The sequence below is a fragment of the Sceloporus occidentalis genome, unplaced genomic scaffold (assembly GCF_023333645.1).
Source record: "Sceloporus occidentalis isolate IW3139 unplaced genomic scaffold, rSceOcc1.0.p SCAF_7, whole genome shotgun sequence".
In the NCBI taxonomy this organism is placed as follows: Eukaryota; Metazoa; Chordata; class Lepidosauria; order Squamata; family Phrynosomatidae; genus Sceloporus; species Sceloporus occidentalis.
Genome location: NW_028316987.1, coordinates 90,025,152 through 90,044,630, shown reverse-complemented (window position 1 = coordinate 90,044,630; position 19,479 = coordinate 90,025,152). Strand labels below are relative to the sequence as shown.

At 40.7% G+C, this 19,479-nt stretch overlaps 1 protein-coding gene across 4 annotated transcripts in view; it reads left to right on the top strand.

Annotated features, from left to right (window-relative positions):
* Positions 1 to 19,479, top strand: part of SCN5A (sodium voltage-gated channel alpha subunit 5) — a 334,766-nt gene that overhangs the window by 266,800 nt on the left and 48,487 nt on the right. For all 4 annotated transcript variants that reach the window (XM_089533641.1, XM_089533640.1, XM_089533639.1 and 1 more), the window contains 3 exons: positions 1,009 to 1,132; positions 13,159 to 13,313; positions 15,557 to 15,730. In XM_089533641.1, the coding sequence (XP_089389767.1) occupies positions 1,009 to 1,132; positions 13,159 to 13,313; positions 15,557 to 15,730 (453 nt within the window). The remainder of the gene's footprint in view (positions 1 to 1,008; positions 1,133 to 13,158; positions 13,314 to 15,556; positions 15,731 to 19,479) is intronic.

Below are 19,479 nucleotides of genomic sequence, written 5' to 3'. Positions count from 1 at the left end.
TGTCCCTTGCAGTGTGTTTCTAATTGGAATAGCTTCATTCTTCGCTTTTTCTAACATTCTTCCCTGCAGCTTTCCTCCTGTGCTGATCTCTGCAAATATTATAATCTTTCCTTTTGTCACTGTTTGGTTCTCCGGGTGGGTTGTTCCACCCACCGCAGCCTGTGTAATTCTCTGTTTACCTGCCGAATCAATCTAATCTGTTTTCTTTTCCCGTTGGAGAGTCCGCTTCTGCTTTCCCAAAACTGTGTGCAGGAGCCTTGAGTTAAAGCTGATGTTGGGCAGGAGATCTTGACAGTTTTTTTTGTCTTTGTTCTGCTCAGCTGCCCATAGAGCTGCTTTGAAGATAACATATTTATTTATTGGGTTAATCCACCTTTTCCCCATGGTTGGCCAACATGCGTAGCAAAAAATGAAGGTTAATGTACTTTTGGTCTATAATTGAATCCAGAAAATCAGAAAAGGTTCACCCAAAAAAATGCTAAGCAAACAAAATCCTTGAGTTATCACATGGGCATGATACCGCCAACCAACCTGTGGTATCCCACCTGTTTCTGGATGACCTTTGGACAGTCATAGACCTATCGGCTCAACTGGATTTACGTACGTTTTTAGGTACCTGTTGGTTCAATGGGTCTAATGTAGTGGGGCTAAGAAGTGATTACAACCCATACTCTTCCCCCTGCCCCAAATATTTCCATTGTGAAGTGTTGGTACATTGTCCATCCATAAGCAAACAAGTACAAAATGATGCCTTTCTGTATAATTTGAAGGTTTTTTTTTTAAAAAAAATCATTTGTAGTATGCTCTGTCCTTTTGTAACGATCTCTGGATGTCAAGTGAAAAGCATGACAAAAATTTCCTATCCTTGTCATCCACTTCCCATCTGGCTGAATCATTCATTTCTGGCTTTATTTTTAAATTTTATTTTTTCAAGAGGACAGCAAGACTTCCGTTCAGAGGAGCCTGAGTAATTTTCTTCTCATCTTTGCCACTGTCTCTCTCCCATAGAAATTTGACGAAATCAGTTTGTCGGAAGGAAGCACAGTGGATTTGGCAATCCCCTCGGATCTTCTGGAACAGATGCCTGAACTGACAGAAGAGATGATGGAACCTGAAGACTGTTTCCCGGAACGTAAGGATGAGCTTGTCCAGTTTCTTTTCTTAACTGAAACAGTTCAGGAACCTCTGCCATGTGTCCCACAGCCAAGGATCAGACCAGTCATGATCAGACTCAGCCTTTACTGGGCTGTCACGTTCCCAGAGCTAGGAAATAGGTAGACAATGGACTGAAACTACAAGAAAAGATCTTCTGACTAACCATAGGAGAGAACATCCTCATAGTAAAAATTACTTGACAGTATGAGGTGGTGGTGGACTCTCCTTCATTTGAAATTTTTAAGCAGAAGTCAGTTGTTGTTGTTGTGGTGGTGGTGGTATGCCAAGTCAGAGAGGTTTTTACCTTCACCTTCTTCTGAGACTGAGAGAGTGTGACTTGCCAAAGGTCACCCAGTAGGTTTCCATGGCTGAGCAGGGAATCAAACCTGTTTTCCAGGGTCATATTCCAGTGTTCAAAATACTACACCATGTTGGCTCTCTTGGATGGCATACCTACCAATGTTTCACAGATGAAAATGAGGAAACATCAGAATGTGATCAAAAAGGTGTGGCTAGGCAAGAAAAGAGCAAAATTATTAATGGAGAAAACATGAAAAGCTACTACATTAAGTAGAAAAAAACTTGGGACTTATATATCAAGTTTAGGAAACCTTGAACAAAATACCCAAAGGAGCCTACTGGGAAGGGCAAGACTCAGGCCCACTCCTTTCCTCTCCCTCCCATTGAGTTAACTGACTCCAAACTACTTGTGTATCTTCAGCTCAGTTTGCAACAACTGAAGTAGGTTGAGGTTGAAAGAGGAAAGTGGCAGGAGAAGAGAGAAACCAGGACATTGTGAAAGCAGCTGAGAAAGTGGGACAGGAGAGAATTAACATGGGAATATCCCTGCCAAACTGGACAGTTGGAAGGTGTGGTTTGGGGGAATCTCAGGGGATTCATGAGTGGTAGAAGATGGGACTAGATAGTCCTCAAAGTAACTTTCAATTCTTTGATTCTTGTAGTGCCTTCAAGTCATTTCCAAGTTATGGTGACCCTATTGTGGGGTTTTCTTAGCAAGATTTGTTCAGGATAGGTTTGCCCAGCTTCTTTTCTTAGCCTTCCTCTGAGGCTGAGAGAGTGTGACTTGCCCAAGGTTATCCAGTGGGCCAAGTGAGGATTTGAACCCTGGTCTCCCAAATGCTCAAACCACATGCTGGCCCTCTCTGTATAATTCTAGTTTCTTGTAATTAATCTCTTTATCCAGTAACCAAGGCATGACTAAATCATATTACAATTGGAACTGAATGATGGATGAATAGGATAAGTTTGCAATACTACCCTTGCTTTATTTTGTGGTTGTGTACCATCCAGTCATACCTTTTCCCAGGAAGTGACCTCCATTAAACTCAGTAGAACTTAAGCCTTTTTTAAGAAAAAGAATAGCAATTTAATTTACACAGGAGTACTATATGTACATAAAAGATATATTTTTAAAAATATATTGTTATACACAATAAATACAATACAAAATGAATTTATAGTACTATATGCTGGTTTTTCTAAACTGTGATGAAGTTCAGAATTCAAAACTTCTGAATAGGCAGGCCTGTAGGTTTGCTAAGTGCCCTTGTAGAAACAGGATATCAGGAATGTGATTCCCCCCCCCCCCCCAATTCTTGATGCGAAATTACCAGTCTCCATGAGTGTTCTTACTTGATTACAAAATGCAAAGTGGCTGCCTTTCTTTATGGCCTGAAAACAATACAAGGAGCCATTTGTTAGTCAATGAGCTTTCCATGATTTGCTCAGAAAAAAAAGTATCTGTGCAACAAAGTACACAGGGGGGGGGGGGAGAGCATGCATGTACAGACAAATGGATGACTGACAGAATCATAGAGTTGGAAGAGACATCAAGGGACATCCAGTCCAGTCCCTGCAGGAAGACACAATGAAAGTCCTGCAACAGATGGACTTCCAACCAAAGAAGGAGATTCCACCATATTCTGAGGGAGTGTATTTCACTGTCAAGCAGTTCATACTATCAGGAAATGTTTCTTAATGTTTGGGTGGAATCTCTTTTCCTATAGTTTGAATCCATTGCTCCAGGTGCTATTCTTTGGAGCAGCAGGAAACAAGCTTTCTCTATCCTCAATACGTTGTTGTTGTTGTTGTTGTGCACTTTCAAGTCTTTCCTGATTTATGGCAACCCTAAGGGGGACCAGTCATGGGGTTTTCTTGGCAAGGGTTGTTCAGAGGAGGTTTGCCATTGCTTTCCCCTGAGGCTGAGAGCATATGACTTGTCCAAGGTCACCCAGTGGTTTTCATAGTCAAGCTGGGAATCGAACCCTGGTCTCCAGAGTCATGGTCCAACACTCAAACCACTAGGCCACGCTGAGTCATGTAGTAGATAGACTGATATTTTACCAGTCTTATAGCACCAAGCTGAGAAAGTCACCCAGTAGGTTTCATGTTAGAGCTGGGAATCGAACATTGGTCTCCAAAGTTGCAGTCCAGCATTCAACATTATGCCACACTGGCTCAATGACACCCTTTCAAATATTTTACCATGGCTATCATGTCACCCCCTTAACCTTCTCTTCCCCAGGCTAAACATATCCCACTACATAAGTTGCTCCTCATAGGGCATAGTTTCCAGACCTTTTACTATTTTGGTCACCCTCCTCTGGACATGCTCCAGAGAACCGAGACGTGTGATCTATAAGGCCTGGAAAAGATTGATGGATAAGTTGTGCATTCTCTGTACTGTTAACTGTCACAACTCATATTTTTGCACAGTTTGAGTAAACATGAGTACTGATAGTCAAAAGGGCAGCAGATATCTTGCCATCTGACAGACATGGAGAAAACATGGTCTGAGATTGAGGCAAACCAGGATTAACATCTCTACTGGGTGGAGAAGGGATCACTGACTCAAACAAGTCAGCTTCATTTAAGATTTGCTCACCATGTTTACTTTCGTGTTCAGAATAGTTCATGGACCCATACATTTCAAAATCCACAATGGGAATTTCAAGTTCAAATTTTGAAAATACTGCAGATTTTGAATTGACATGGAATGTGAGAACCACAAACAGTCACAATGGGTTCTGTAAAAGTGGGAGAGAATGAGAAAAAAGACCTTTAAACTTTTGTTCAATAGGTCCTTGAGTACTTTCTTCAGTCCTTGGAAACAGGACGGAAGAAATCTGGGCTTGAAAAACCGAAAGTGAACATTGACTGCATCTGCACTGCAGAAGTAATGCATTTTGACATTGCATTAAATGCCATGGCTCAATGCTATGGCATTCTGGGATTTGTAGTTTTGTGAGATATTTAGCCTTCTCTATCAGAAAGTGCTGGTGCTACAACAAACTACAAATCCCAGGCTTCTATAGCATTGAGCCATGGCAGTTAAAGTGGTGTCAAACTGCATTATTTCTGCAGTGTAGATACAACCATTATAGAAGGCGAAACAGCTATTGTCCATCCATTTGACAAAGTGATTCACTATAGCAAGGAATTTGCCTGATTGTATAATTTTTACTGCTAGTGATTAAAAATAGAATGCTTACCCTTCATAATTCTGTTGATTGCCTTCCTAGACAGTTACTAATCCCTAGACATGTGCATAACCTGCTTTTATAAAACGTATAACAGATTAAAGCAGTAAAACAAAATTAGAACAGCGCATTAGAACATTGCAAATTAATTTTAATTATGCCTCACCTTCTAACCTCTAGCACTAAAAGGCTTTCAAATAAATGGATAGATCATCTCTGATAGATTCACCCAGTGTGCCCTTAGGAAACACAGATTTTAAGAAATATAGATTGAATATATGTATTACCAAACTACTAGATCAATAATACAGTTGTTCTCATAGAGAGCAGGATTATGTGTCTACATTTCTAAATTCACAGTCTTATTTTTCAGGTAAATATTTACATTTTATATAAAGTCGAGGGAAAATAAACATTAAAAAGATAATCCACTTTTGATGGGCATTTTATTTTCTTCCACTGGTTCATAAAATTGTAGAATCATAGATCTGGAAGAGACCACAAGGGCCATCCAGACCAACTCCCTTCCATACAAGGGATGTGCACTCCTACTTACAACATCCTACTTTGTCTTTTCCTGAAACTGAGAGGCTCTCAGATCTGCAAATCTCAAACAGAACAGAGCTTTCAACGTCCTTCTTTACTGGTGTCTCTCTCCCTGGGTCTTGTTGTTTCCAAACCTTGATCAATACCATTAATAGGACAGAACTACAGATTACAAAAAATAAAAATAAAATAAAAAACAAGGTAGCCACTAAAGGGAAAACCCCTTGTTGTGCACCCATTTCCTTTTCTGTATTTTTGGTTTTCTTGTTGTTGTTGTTGTTTCATCTTGCCTTAAGCGAGGTTTCACAGCACTCAGCAGTTTACAGTCTCACTCAGTAGCTGCCAGGGGCAAAGGCAATGAAAAGCAAAGTGTAATCTTGCAAGAACATGAGATGCATCCCTCTGACCTATGAAGCTCTAATTGACTTGGGCTCAGGTTATCTAGACAATTATATTCTCCCAACTGCCAATCCATAGAGATTTTTTTAAATTATGGATCCCTTGTTTTTCCTACTTGATAAACAAGGAGCTCAAAATTGTAGGACTGAACACACAGTCCAAAAAGGCCCATTCCCCCCATCTCCCAGCCTGTCATCATCCTGTTTAGATGATGCAGGCCAACAGCCCCAGACCAAGACCAGATGCCATTCTGGAGGATCCAACCCCAACCCTAGCCCAACTGGGACTTAGCTAGCTCTAAAAAAAATCCAGCTATTTGTTGAAGAGTTTCCGAGAAACTCCACAGCAACAGTTGGCAGTGCACATGGCACATGCTTCTTACCTGCTGCTGCCATCGCTATTCTCCATGAAGGCCCCAGCCATGGCCTGTGATGTTGGAAGGGGGCTCCTTGCCACATGGGTGAGGCCATGTGTCCCATTTTCTTCCTAATGGGCTGTGGCAGAGGCCTTCACAGAGAGAGCTGGTGTCTTCATGGCACAGTGGCAAGTGGGTGAAAGAATGCCCAACCATCACCACACTGGACCAGGTAGTGCCAGGGGCAGGAACAAGCTAAAGCTACAGTCAAGATAAAACATGGTTGGCCAGTTGTATTCTGCCTGCGCATTCAGCAGCTGCGTTGTTTTCACAAGACAGAGAGGGACTGCCTCAAGGTCATGCTCTGATAGCCTTGGCTGAAGTGCGGGGTATAAGTAAATAAATATTATTATATATTATTATTGTGCTGTTAGCTTCATGGTTCAAGGTTAAGGGCTTTGGCACCGACATCTCTTTGTTCCTAATATTATTCCTTAGCCATTTCACTGTGGAGGTTGTCAGATCTCAGGGCTTGACCCTGAGTTTCTAGTTTTCATAGGTCATCTCCAGGTAGGAGTCAAGGGGGCAAATTCTCTAGTTTTGTGGGGCTCCTCTCCAGGCAAAAGGAAATGGCTGGGTGCAAAGCTCTAGCTCACCTAGTAGAGAAGCAGCTTCCTACAATATCTGCAAGGTTTAATTGATGGTTGCAGCAACTTTTAAAAGGTCTCCATGAGGTTATGTATGTACTTATTTTGCTCCCTCCTTTTCTCCCACCTGTTATGGCACCGGGGTTCACACTCTGCTCTCCTCTGTTTTTACTTTTTGGCTAGAAGCATGTTGGCTAGATTATATACGGGGAGACTTCAGTTAATGTGAAATAGGTGAGCTCCTGGATGTTACTTATTTAACAGAAAATGTGGTACCAGAGACATGAAACATGAAAAGAAAAGGGGTAGGATCCTGCACCATACACACACACAAAGGAAAGCAATTCAACATGTAGCAAACTTTTTATCCAAAAATCACAATATTCACAAGTGAGATGAAATAACCAGGTCAGGTAAGTCTTGCAGAAGTAAACAAAAACATTTAGTTGAATCTTCTAGAGACCACTTGAAGGCCTTTTCCAAAACAATTCCATATTAATTTTGGATAAAAATTTTGCAGATGTTGAACTGTTCTCTTTATATATAGCCCCCCCTACACACACACACACACACACACACACACACACACACACACACACTATTTCCATGTTATTTCTGCCTCTGCCAGTCTGCCTTTTGTAACAGTTTCAGTTCTGCCCTTGATTCTCACCAGTAGTGAGTAAAACTTCTCATGCCAGTGGGGTGTGAAACCATTTCAGGTTTGGGTCCAGACTTTAAAGGTTCCATCAAAGGAGATAATGGATCAGCTTCTCTGACCCTAAAATGCTCCTTTGAAGATCAAATTAACACCCAGAACAGATTTCACTGCTTCAATGAGATGGGTGCCGCTAAATACCGCTGGTTCTCATCTGGTTTGCTTCCAGATAACTCAGAGGCCTTTTAATCTTGGGCTGATTTGAACCTTTCCACTTTTTAGACTTAAAACACTTCCCACTCAGTGCAAGTTTAGTAGACTCTTGACTGCCTCCCCTTAACCTTTACAACCCAAATTCTTGCAATGAGACGGGAAGTGCACTCAATGGCCTATGGGGCTCCTTCCAACACTATGATTCTATGAATTTAAAATATTAAATCCTTTAATCCTTTGTCTAACACACCCGACTGTGTAAAATTACTGATTTTCAGTTCTGTAGAATTAAGATAGGATTGTTTGGCAGAATATTAGTGGGACAGGAGGTGGAGTGGAAGAAGAAGAGGAAGTCAGGTGAGCTAAACAGTCTCATAAGCAAGCCTGCTCAGAACGGATCAGATGGGGATAGGCTCCAGGGAATGCAAGGAACCCTACAGTCAGCAAAACAGCATGACAGCATGCGAAAGATGATTGAATGAGGTAATGGGAGCCCCACAGGGCAAGGAGATCTCCTTCAGTCTCAGGCATTTCCTTGGCAGCTCTGCTTAAAGACAGTCACCCAACGTAAATGCAGTTGACACAAAAAGGCATGGGATTTCATCGGAAACGTTTCACTGCATGCAGTTGTTTGAACGCTTGTTTCCCAGGGTCTCCTGGGGTGTCCCCCACTCCACCGGTTAGGTTCCCGCATGTCCCTTTTTTGCTAGCATTGGAAAAGGCCTTGGAAAGTTACTTTTAAAAACTAACTTGTTTCTGTTATTCTGGGTAAAAATATTTTTTTGTTGTTGGTCATGACACTGTTATAAAAAGTAAAGTGGATTCTGGCCAGACAGCCCCAAAGCCCCACTTCTTACTAAGCAGCCTCTGGGATTGATAGGAGCCCTATTAATTGAAAAGTGGCAGCCTGGTGTTCCCTCTTTTATGAGTGATCTCAGGCATGACAGGCACAAAAAGACACCTGTTTTGCAGATCCCCCTCATGCTGTAGATTGCTCATGTCAGGCAGCTGTTTCTCAACCGAGAGGGGAACAGACTCCCACTGATTCCAGTGGCTGCTTACTGGTAAATGGGGTTTGGGAGACTTTCAAGGTCCCTGCTCAGCCCCTAAACCAGGAACTGCGTCAGGCTTGTTAGCACATAGTATTTTTTTTATTGATATTTTCAAAGTTTTTAACAAACACAAAAGAAACAAAAACAAAAAACCAAATACATTTTACAATAATAACACATAAAATATACATTACCTAGACAATATATACCTCACTCTTCCTCCTCATTAGACATTTAACGTTAATTAAAACACACTTAACATATACTATACCTTCCAACTGTCTGAATTTCTATACAGTGTATCCATTTTTCATTGTCTTTATCTTACCTGTAGCTCAAATGTTTCCTTCACAAAGTGCACAATTAGTTCAATCCAATTTTCAACCATGAGTTTCTTATCATGTTATTTTTGAACAGTCTTTTACCCTGTAATTTACCTTAAGCGAGTAAATCTATATGAACATATTACAAGTAACTGTGAAGAGCATACACTCGATTTGGTACTTAATTGTTTTCTTCACAAGGTACACAAATTATTTGATCCATTTTTTTTTCCAGAGTGGATTTTCTGTCTTATTATTTTTAAACCATTTTTACCTTATAAAACTGCTTCAAACAAGGAGAACTGTATAGGCGAACTTCAACTTAGTTATAAAGAGCATACACTTAATTTCATTGTTCTATATTCGTTTATAAATTGGACACCTAAATTCAAGTTGGAATCTGATTTCTGAAACTATCAAGTTACTATATCTCGCCGCTTACTGAGTATCATATTACATAGTTATCTCAAGACCACAATATTTTTCCATTTTCTTTCTATAAATTTGTAAAAAGGTTCCCATTCTTTTTTAATAGATTCTTCATTTTTGAATGTGCAACTGCAGAATTCTGGCCATTATTTTCTGCCCATCAAATGCTGTTTCCTGTGAATATGCTGAATAACAGCCACATGCAAATTTCACGCAGAATAATGCCTGAATTGCACATAGGTTCCAAAAACTGTGTAGTTTTCAAAGACTTTCTTGCAGCAGGCAGAAAATTTCTAAAATTACTCCTTCCCTCCTTCATGAAGAAACTTGATGAAGAGATACATCCCTCATTTGAGATTAGAAGTCATCAATATATGAATAAGACTCATCTCTCTTCTTTTCTGTCTGCTTCAAGAGAGCCTTTGGAAGGCCTCAGCCATTTCCTATGACATAGTTAAGAGGACTGTCCAGCAGCAGATAGAGTTGTTGCTTCTCAATAAGCTGAATGAAGGAGTTGTACTCAGTGATGGCTGGGGACCGCTTTCCTTGGAAATATATGTTTGAATTTGGGGTTCTTTTGGACATGTTAACAAAGATCAGATAAAGCCTAAAATCTCCCTTGGAAGCCAAGATGACAAAACTGAGGCTTACATACTTCGGACACATCAAGAGAAGGCACAACTCATTGGAAAAAACAATAATGCTAGGAAATGTGGAGAGCTGAAGAAAGAGGAAGACTCCATGCTAGATGGATAGACTCCATTGGGGAGCTCATGAGTCTGAGTTTGCAGGTGGAGGACAGGGGCTCTCAGAGGTGTTTCATCCACAGAGTTAGCATGAGTTGAGGTTGACTCAAGGGCAATTAACAAGAACAACAGTGATCAAATGTACCTTCCCAGATACACAGGGTTACATGTATTTGAAGGGCATGATCTTAATGCCCAGATCCACTGGCTAGAGGATGGAGATTGGCTAGAGGGGATTATGGATTGTTTGTGTGGCGATGCCTTCCTGAACATTTTGAGGATGCCAGGCTTTAGAATATTTGTATAAAATGTACAGTCAGTTGTCCATTTCCATTCTGCAGTTCATTGCCAAACATTTCTCTCAGATTGAGCACGCCTGAGCTGTGACAACCCAGCATTATCTCCCACTTGTCCTAGTAGTAAAAGCCTGCTGTTTTATTCTCAACTCTCTCACACACAGGCAGACGCACAATAAGCCATTGTCATGCTGCAGATTTTATCATGATGTAATTTAGGATTTTGCCGTGAAAAGCTTGAGTGAGGAAAAATATGCCCACTATGAAAAGAAAATGACTTGTGCTTCAGGGAAAAGACCACACTGCTTCCTTTAGTGAGGTGGCAGTGAAAGTGGGGAGGGGTGGAATGAGTTGTTAGACACTCAGTGGGAATGGCGTGCATCATTTTCAGTGACATTAACAGCAGCACCATTGTTCCTAGCAGAGATCGCCCAGCAGAGCTACATGACCTTTGGCAAAGTTATACCTGTTTGTCAATGAACCACACCAAATGTAGGCAGATTTCTGCTAGGAAGAACAGGAACCAGTAAGACATTACTCACAGCTGGCAACCAATACATGAAAAAGACAAGCTGTTGGTGTAGCCATTTACGGCCTTCTCCCAACATCTCTTATAAATTACTGCTTTTCTGAGTATAATCATGAAAGGAACATGGTGTGATAGTCTGAGTGTTGGACTACAACTTTGAAGACCAAGGTTCAAATCCCTGCTCAGCCATGGAAACCTTCTGGGTGACCTTGGGCAAATCTCTCCGTCTCGGCCTCAGCAGGAGGCAAATCCCCTCTGAACAAATCTTACCAAGAAAACCACACAATAGGGTCACCATAAGTTTGAAAGAAATTGAAGGCATATAACAACAGCAATCATGAAAGAGACAGACCTCTCTCTGTCCCACTATCCTCACAGCTACATCTGGTAGGAACACAGGAAAAGCCTTCTCAATGGCTGTCCCAGGGCACTGAAACTTTTTTCCTGGGAAGGTTAAACTAGCGCCCTCTTTATTAACTTTCTACAGACAGCTCAAAATAGGGTATTTTGGTAAGACTTGGAAGATGGACTGCTTAAGGGGGGCAGGCTTTGTAGAACTAAGCTGTATAGTCTCTCTGTTTTTAAAATTGTTAACAGCTATGTTTTTAAACTGGTTTTAATTTTATCAATAGTTGGATGACATTTTTAGCTGTTGCATTTGGTATATGCCGAGTTTCAACTTTTGCAATCTGCCTTGAGTCCCAGACTGGGATAAAGGCAGGAAGATGATGATGACCACCACCGCAACCACCAATTCATAATCATACATTTATTAATTTATACATGAATACATACCTACTCATATTTGTACAGTTCTGTCTATTTGGAGTGCGACTGCACCCATTTTTAAAAAAAGCATGGGAAAATTAGTTGTTTGAACTGCAGCTCCCTGAATCTCCCTGGACACAGTAACGTTTCCAAACTCTGTAAATTTCTGCCCTAATTAAAAATAGTCAGAGTGTACTTCAATGAATGGATTATCTGCTTTTTGTAAAATCAGAGTCTGTTAATTATACATCTCTTTTAATTTTGTCTGTCATGATGTCTTGTCAAGTTTTTAAAGTCCTTTCTTCTCTGGCATTTGATTTGATCACAGATCTGTGTGTGAAGGAAAGTAGATAAACATATTTCTATTTCTGTCCCTAAAAACCTATTAATTGAAAACTAAAGTAAACAATGATTCAGATCCAAGGAGAAGTTCATAGAAGACAAGGTCCCCATTCTTCCTGCATCATTTCTATAGACATGGAAGCTCCTGAGAACCAGAGTCAGCTAATACAGTTGGCCCTCTGTTTTTGCAGGTATCCATTCTGGATGTCCCTCCCTGCAAAAACGGAGGCTCATGCATATCCAGGCCCCATAGGCTTGAATGGGGTGCATGCCTGCAAGCGTGCACAGGGCGCACACCGTGGGTGCATGCCCCATTGAAAACAACAGAGGTCGCCCCTCTGAGAGGAATTGTATTGTAACTCCCAGCATCCACAGTGCATCTGGGGAAAATCAGATTGCGGGTTAAGATGGTGTAACTATACTGAGCAGGATGTGTCAGAGAGTTACCTTTGAATAACAATGCTTTCCTTTTCCTTCCCTAGCTTGGAAAAGTTACCTTTTTGAACTATGACTGTAAGAAATCTTTGTTGTTATGTGCCTTCAAAGTGACTGTTAAGGTTACTGTCTCCTAGGTCTACCTTGGGAAAATTTATTCTGAGATTTGACACTGCCTTCCACTTAGGCTGAGAGTGTGTGACTTATCCAAAGTCACCCAGTAGGTTTAAATGGCTAAGCAGAGATTTGAACCCTGATCTCCTGGAGTCTTAGTCCGACACTCCAACCCCTGCACCATGCTGGTTCTTTTATGACTATTGTGCTTATTATTATGTTTATATATATTCCATCTTTTCTTGGGATGTAAAACGGCTTATCATGCTCTCTAGTTGGATTATCCTACCACTTTTAGGGAGGAAATCCCTTGCCACCTAAAATTTCTATATGGAAAAAGTTCCCCTCTGGGGGTTGAACCCTGATTCTCACACCTGTCCTGACTTAAAATGAAATGACCAGGGGATCTGTATTTGAAATCTATCAGACTGCTTATGAGATAGACTTTTTCCCCATATTATGTCCCTTCATTATTATTTTTTCCAGAGATGGGGTGAAAGAAAAACAAAGATGATCCATAGCTCAGATAACTTTTTAAGGGAATAAATGTTGTTGAGAGCAGTTTTTGAAGAGGAATGAGAAGTAAAGGAGGCTGCAGAAAGGTGTCGTTTCTGGCTTTAAACATTTCTTTCTGGTCTTCCTTTGTTGTTTCAGCTTGTGTCCATATTTTTCCTTGTTGCTCTGTTGATACCACAAAACTTCCTGGCAAGATTTGGTGGAGGCTGAGGAAAACCTGCTACCAAATTGTTGAGCACAACTGGTTTGAAACGTTCATCATATTTATGATTCTCCTCAGCAGCGGAGCACTGGTAAAGTTAAACTTATGTTTCCCCACCTCTCATATACATATATGTGTGTCTGTCTGTTCCTGTATGTCTTTGCCCCCCCTCCCCCACACCCACACACACTCAAATACACAAAGGTGTGGTTGTAATCAGAGAATGGAAGGAAGAGAAGTTTGCCATTTACAAAATTGTATACAAGTTTTAAGGGCTCATAATTATTTTGAAAAGAAATTCAGAATTAATATGGACCTAGCAATATATCCACACAACTCCATTACAGCAGTTTCACTCCACTTTAACTGTCATGATTCCATCCCGCAAAATGCTGGAATCTGTAGTTTGGTGGTGTACTTTGAATTCTCTGCTGGAGAACTCTAGTCCACTCCCCTGAACCCTCCCTAATAGAGAGTTCTAAGCACTTCACCAAAGTACTAGTCTCATGCTAACTGTCTCGCTCAAACTGGTTTTAGTCCTTATTTATTATTGAGCCTGTTATTATTACTGATTTTAGAGTGTAGTTATTATTGAACCTGTACTTGGTTTTTTTCCCCCTGTTGGATCTTCTTCCAGTGGTTCACCAAACTCTTCTAGCCTCCAAATAAATTGTTTCATGTGCAGGGAGCATTATTTTTGTGCAGAAAATGCTGTTTTCTGTGCAAAATAACCGTGCACAAAATTTGCATAGAATAAGTCCTGAACTGCAACCAGCCTTCAAAATCTGTGTAGTTTTTAAAAACTTTCTTACTCCAGGAAAAAAAATTGCTAGAATTACCCACTGGTTCCTTTAACAAGAAAATTGGTGAAGAATTACATCCTTCTACACAATTGAGTCATTATCGCTCAGCCTAGCCTTCTTTGGAGAGGGCAATATGGAACAATGGACAATCCAGGGGGGTATAGGGAGAAAGTAGGGAGGAGGTGCGGAGTACAATTGTAAAACACATTACAGCCATACCAATTGACCTCATATGTTTCTTCACACAACGCATGACTAACATAAGTTGGTGTCAGCTACTACATAAGAAAAATGCTCATAGGAAGGAGTAAGTGAATTTATGAGGAAGAGCTCCATTCAGAACTATTAGCCATAATAGCAAAATGAAACCTTGGACGTTCATAGGCTCTGAATACCTTTTGAATACCAGATGCTAGGCAGAATAATAATAATAATAATAATAATAATAAAACCAGAGAAAAACCATCAGCTCTCTTTTCTCTCTGCCTAAGCATCTGAAAAGCTGCTGCTAGGAGCAAATAGCTAGACAGACCTTGCTCTGATTCATCAAGGTTCAGACCTCACATTCTAATAGGGCCTTTTGTGGCCTGTAGATCTAACCACAAATTCTTTCAATTTTGACAATTCAAGCGTAATCGGGGCCAGAATCCTGTTGGTAAATTACACTGACGGTAACAGTCCATAATGCTAGCGTATGGGGCTTTTTCAAGCAGTGTGTAGAAATGACAGGGGGGCAGCAACAAAAGCCACCTCGGTCGCCAGGAGAGAAAACTGCTAGCTCCCGTGCCACTTGAGAGCTGGCAGAGTGCTTTTCTTTCATATCAGACATGGCTTTCTCTTTCATTCCTCTATTGTCACACTGCCCATGGCCAATTAACCTTTCCTACCCCACCAGCTCCTATGCTTCTATGCTGGCATAGTTGCATTGTCCAGTAAGGTCTTGGCCATTGTCTTCAAGCCTGAACTGTAAAGCATCATCTCTCGTGTACATTTGCAATGGATCCAAGAAGTCTCAATTGTGAAATCATTTAAATGTTTTTTTTAACATCTTGTAGCTCTATTAGTCAAATCTGGTATTACAATGTGACAAGAATTATCATGCAGTGTTTGCTTGCATGGAAGTCACTTATTCAGACTACTTCATTTTATTATGCAAAGGGATCTTGTCATTCTAATCTTTGAGACTAACTGGGCAAACAGTGTTGTGACTATTACAATGTAGTATAAGCTTTTGTAAACTTGGTCTTGAGGAAGTAGATTTGGTCTTGAGGAAGTAGACCAAGTCTTCCAAAGCTTATGCTATAACATCTTTCACTCAAGTTAGCCTCAAGGGTTCTACAACATCCTTTTGCATATTGATATTACAGGCTAACACGGGTATATCTCTGCTTTATTCTGTTTCATTTATTCAACATTTTAAACTGTTTTTCTTTTTAAAAAAGGAACAACCTCAGAGCTATTTAAAATAAAAGCAGAAATTTGTCTTGACTGTAGTAGGTAGCACTCTTAATAGGATGTTTTGTGCTTTCAGGCATTTGAAGACATTTATCTTGAAGAGCGAAAGAACATTAAAACCATGTTGGAATATGCTGACAAGATCTTCACTTACATCTTTGTCCTGGAGATGCTCCTGAAATGGGTGGCTTATGGCTTTAAGAAGTACTTCACGAATGCCTGGTGTTGGCTTGATTTCCTCATTGTAGCTGTAAGTATCATGTTTTGCTTCAGGCTGGATTATACAGCAGATTGTACTGGGTTAAATGCAATTTTGAACCATGTGGATGATGTTCATAATTTGAATATGGATTAAATGATGTGTGGTTCCATTTGAGACAGCTTTAACATGTTCTCAAGACATTTGAGTTTTTTACCCACTGTAAAATGCAGTCTATAGAGTTTTCCATTCTTTTCACTGTAGAATTAAGACGGCAGATCAAACAAAACGTTAACTTTCAATGTGCCTTTTGCATCAGAGTTGAGACCCTTTAGTTCAGCTCTCTGCTGGAAAATGGGAAGCGGGACTGAGATGGTTTGTGATAATAATTCCCTTCACTGCATAAATTAATCTCCTGTGAAATCATTCAATGTCTGTGGCAAAATCAAATGGCAAGGATCATGAATCACTCTTCTCTTCATGGCCAAGGCTCTAAGAACTTTTCACTGCATAAAAGCCTTCCATTCAGAGGATATAGAGGGTAAGAGTGCAGTGCTATACTAGAGAGCTATGGGAGGAAGAAAAAGAGCAATGGATTTGAATGTGAGAATGAAAAGTTAGGTTGGCTATTGAGAAATGCTTCAGTCCTAATCACAAGGCTGTAATGGAACATCCAAGAGCATCATCTCAGCAGAGAAGATGAGGGCCACGGGGGACACTGATAAGGACAGAGACTGGATGAACCTGCATTGAAATGGGGTGAAGAATGACACCTCCTCCTATTTCAGACTTTTGGAACAAGGGATCTCTGAGATTGCTTCAGATGCAATAGTAATGTGAATGGTTGCTTGATGTGTAGATAATACACCAGCGACAGATCTCCCTTGACAATGTCTGCTTTGTGCCCTCCCTCTCCACAGTGTCCAGTTTTGAAACTGTAGTGACTATGATCAGGGCAAAAGGTTTTGGAAGTAGAAGGTGTGTGAATCACACTGAGGGCCATAATTCAAGAAAATGCAGAGGGCAGGTAGTCTGTACAAATATCCTTTCCTTCTAGCAAGAGCTCTTGTCTTCCACTCTTGGTTAGTTCTCTTCTATTAGATCTTTTCACTTCCCAAGCTGTATGTAGGGTTTTTGCCCCCAACAGATTGACATAATTCTGCTTTACTTAGACAGCACCGGGAATATTGTATCCTGTCCTGGGCAGCACAGTTCAAAAAAAATATTGACAAGTTGGAACATGTCCAGAGAAGAGCAACCAAGATGATCACAGGTCTGGGAACCAGGTCTTGTGAGGAATGATTTAGAGAGTTGGGTGTGTTTTGGGGAAACTAAAAGGTGATTTTAAAAAGCCATCTTTAAATATCTGAAGGGATGTAATGTAGAAGACAGGGCAAATTTGTTTTCTGATACTCTGGAGACTATTAATGGATTCAAATTACAAGAAAACAGATTCCATCTAAATAGTAGGCTAAATGTCTTTACTGTAAGAGCTGTTCAACAGTGGAATAGAATCAAAAGATGGTGGACTCTCCATTTTTTGAAGTCTTTCAGCAGAGGTTAGTTGTTCATCTTTCAGGCGTATTGTAGTTGTGTATTCGGCATGGTGTAGTGGTTTGATGTTGGACTATGACTCTGGAAAACAGGGTTCAAATCCTCACTTGCCATGAAACTCACTGGGTGATCCTGGGCAAGTCACACTCTCTCAGCCTCAGAGGATGACAATGTCATACCCCCTTTGAAGAAAATTGCCAAGAAAAACCCATGATAGGGTCACCTTAGGGTAGCCATAAGTTAGAAATGACTTAAGGGGAAACAACAACTAAAACAACAATTCTTGCATTCGAGTACAGTATAAGGTCTTTGTGATTTCTTCCAACTCTGAGATTCTGTGTTTCTATCAGTGTATGAGAAGAGCTAGGCTGTTTCTCCAAGAAATAGGTATATTGAAGGTAAAGCTTTGAGGGACTACAATTGCCAGAATCCTCCATTTCCATTTGCCATGGCCAATGGTCATGGTTGTTGGAGGATTCTAGGAGTAGTCCAAAGGATAATTCCTACTCCCCTGGCTTTGTTACAGCCACACTACAACTGTTTTTGTAATAGAAAAAAATATATAAGTTGCTGCTCTCATGAATGTCCCCTTGTCACATGTATTTTAATCCTAAAATCTAGAGGAGAGGAGAATCCAGAATGTAAAAAGGAAAGAAAAGGCCCTTCATTTTTCAAGTCAATGTCCATGCCCTTTTCCTACCCAGCTACTTACTTTACCCCAGCTTTAACACAGTGATTTGTCTATATGGTGCAGCAAAGACCATTTCATAATTGTGGATTACCAAAGCAGATCTGTCTTGCAAAGCCAGCCATCAGAGTCTCTACAATAATCCATTGACTAAAGGCTATTTTTGTCCAGTAGAGAATCCTTGAAGGATGATCTCTGATAATGGGCTCCAATATATTTGAAAGAAATGTGCCTGGTTTGCAGGGGAGGGGAGCAAAGAAGAGAAGGGGGGAGGATTGCAAAAAAAAATGTGGTAATGACAAATCATCTGCTAAGCAGCAGACACTCTAAAGCAGAAAAATGGGCAACCAGCAAAAAAAATGATGTAGAATGAAACAGAGCAATGTCTGACAGCAACACTTCCTTGGTTCCTACTGGCTGATTTGCCTGAAGCCATGTCTTTGCCAACAACTTTTATTTCATATTCCTTAAATCTTGGATGAGGGGTGGATTCCTGAAGTGTTAGCCCCTTTTCAGGGATAGATGAAGACAGGTTCAATTAAGAGTCAGTCTTCTGCTGAGTTTGCTAGGGGTTGTATATAAAGGATAGGGGCATGCAGGAAACCCTTATATAGTTGGCCCTCCATGTCCACAGGCTCTTTATTCACAGGTTCAACTATCCACAGCATGAAAATATCCCAAAAATATATAAATTCCAAAAAAGCAAACCTTGATTTTGCCATTTTATATAAGGGACACCATATTGCTATGCCTTTGTATATAATGGGACTTGAACCAAATGTCAGTGGATACCAAGGGTCTACTATATTGGCTAATGCCATTATTGCTCTAATAGCAAAGAGGAGAAAGAGTATAGAAAGAATGCTTTGTCAAGCAGCATTTTCCATCAGAATCAGATGGGCTACAGCATTAGAAAATGTCCCCTTACCTTGTGGTAGCTTTTCAGGAGGTGACTTTAGACCGTAGCTGCAATTGGTTTTGTTGCATTGTGGCAATATCACCATGCTAGCATAGTGGCAAGAGGAAAAAAGGCATGGGTGCAACAGTCATGAAGGAAATATGACACTGGAGAAGTAGGCTTCCTGTAACTGGCAGATATTGGCTGCAATCCTGTATGGTTCCATGCAATGTAGTAAGTCAGTATGTGGCCCAACACTATGTGAGCCATATACCCCCCCCTCCTATGAGGCCCCCATGCATGGCCATTCCTTTCTTTATGGGGAGGAGGAAGGATTATAGATGGATCCAGCAATGTTTCCAATGCCAGGCACAAAATGATAACTGTGGTGTTGAGACCTCTGGAGGGCTGGGTGTATCTCAGCCCTGATGTCATCATTTTGCATCTGGCTGTGTGGAGACTCTTCTGTAATCTTGCCATGAAGGGGGCTTCTGAAGCTATTCAGTAAATCATGGAAATGGGCTTTGGGTGTTGTGGGGAGAGAGAAAGGGAATACCAACTCCTGAAGCACCCCAAAAACAAACATACTGTACATGTGCAGAAGGGGCTAATAGGGGCTCTTCAGTTGCTCCTGGATTTCTCAGAAGGTGGGGGACATGT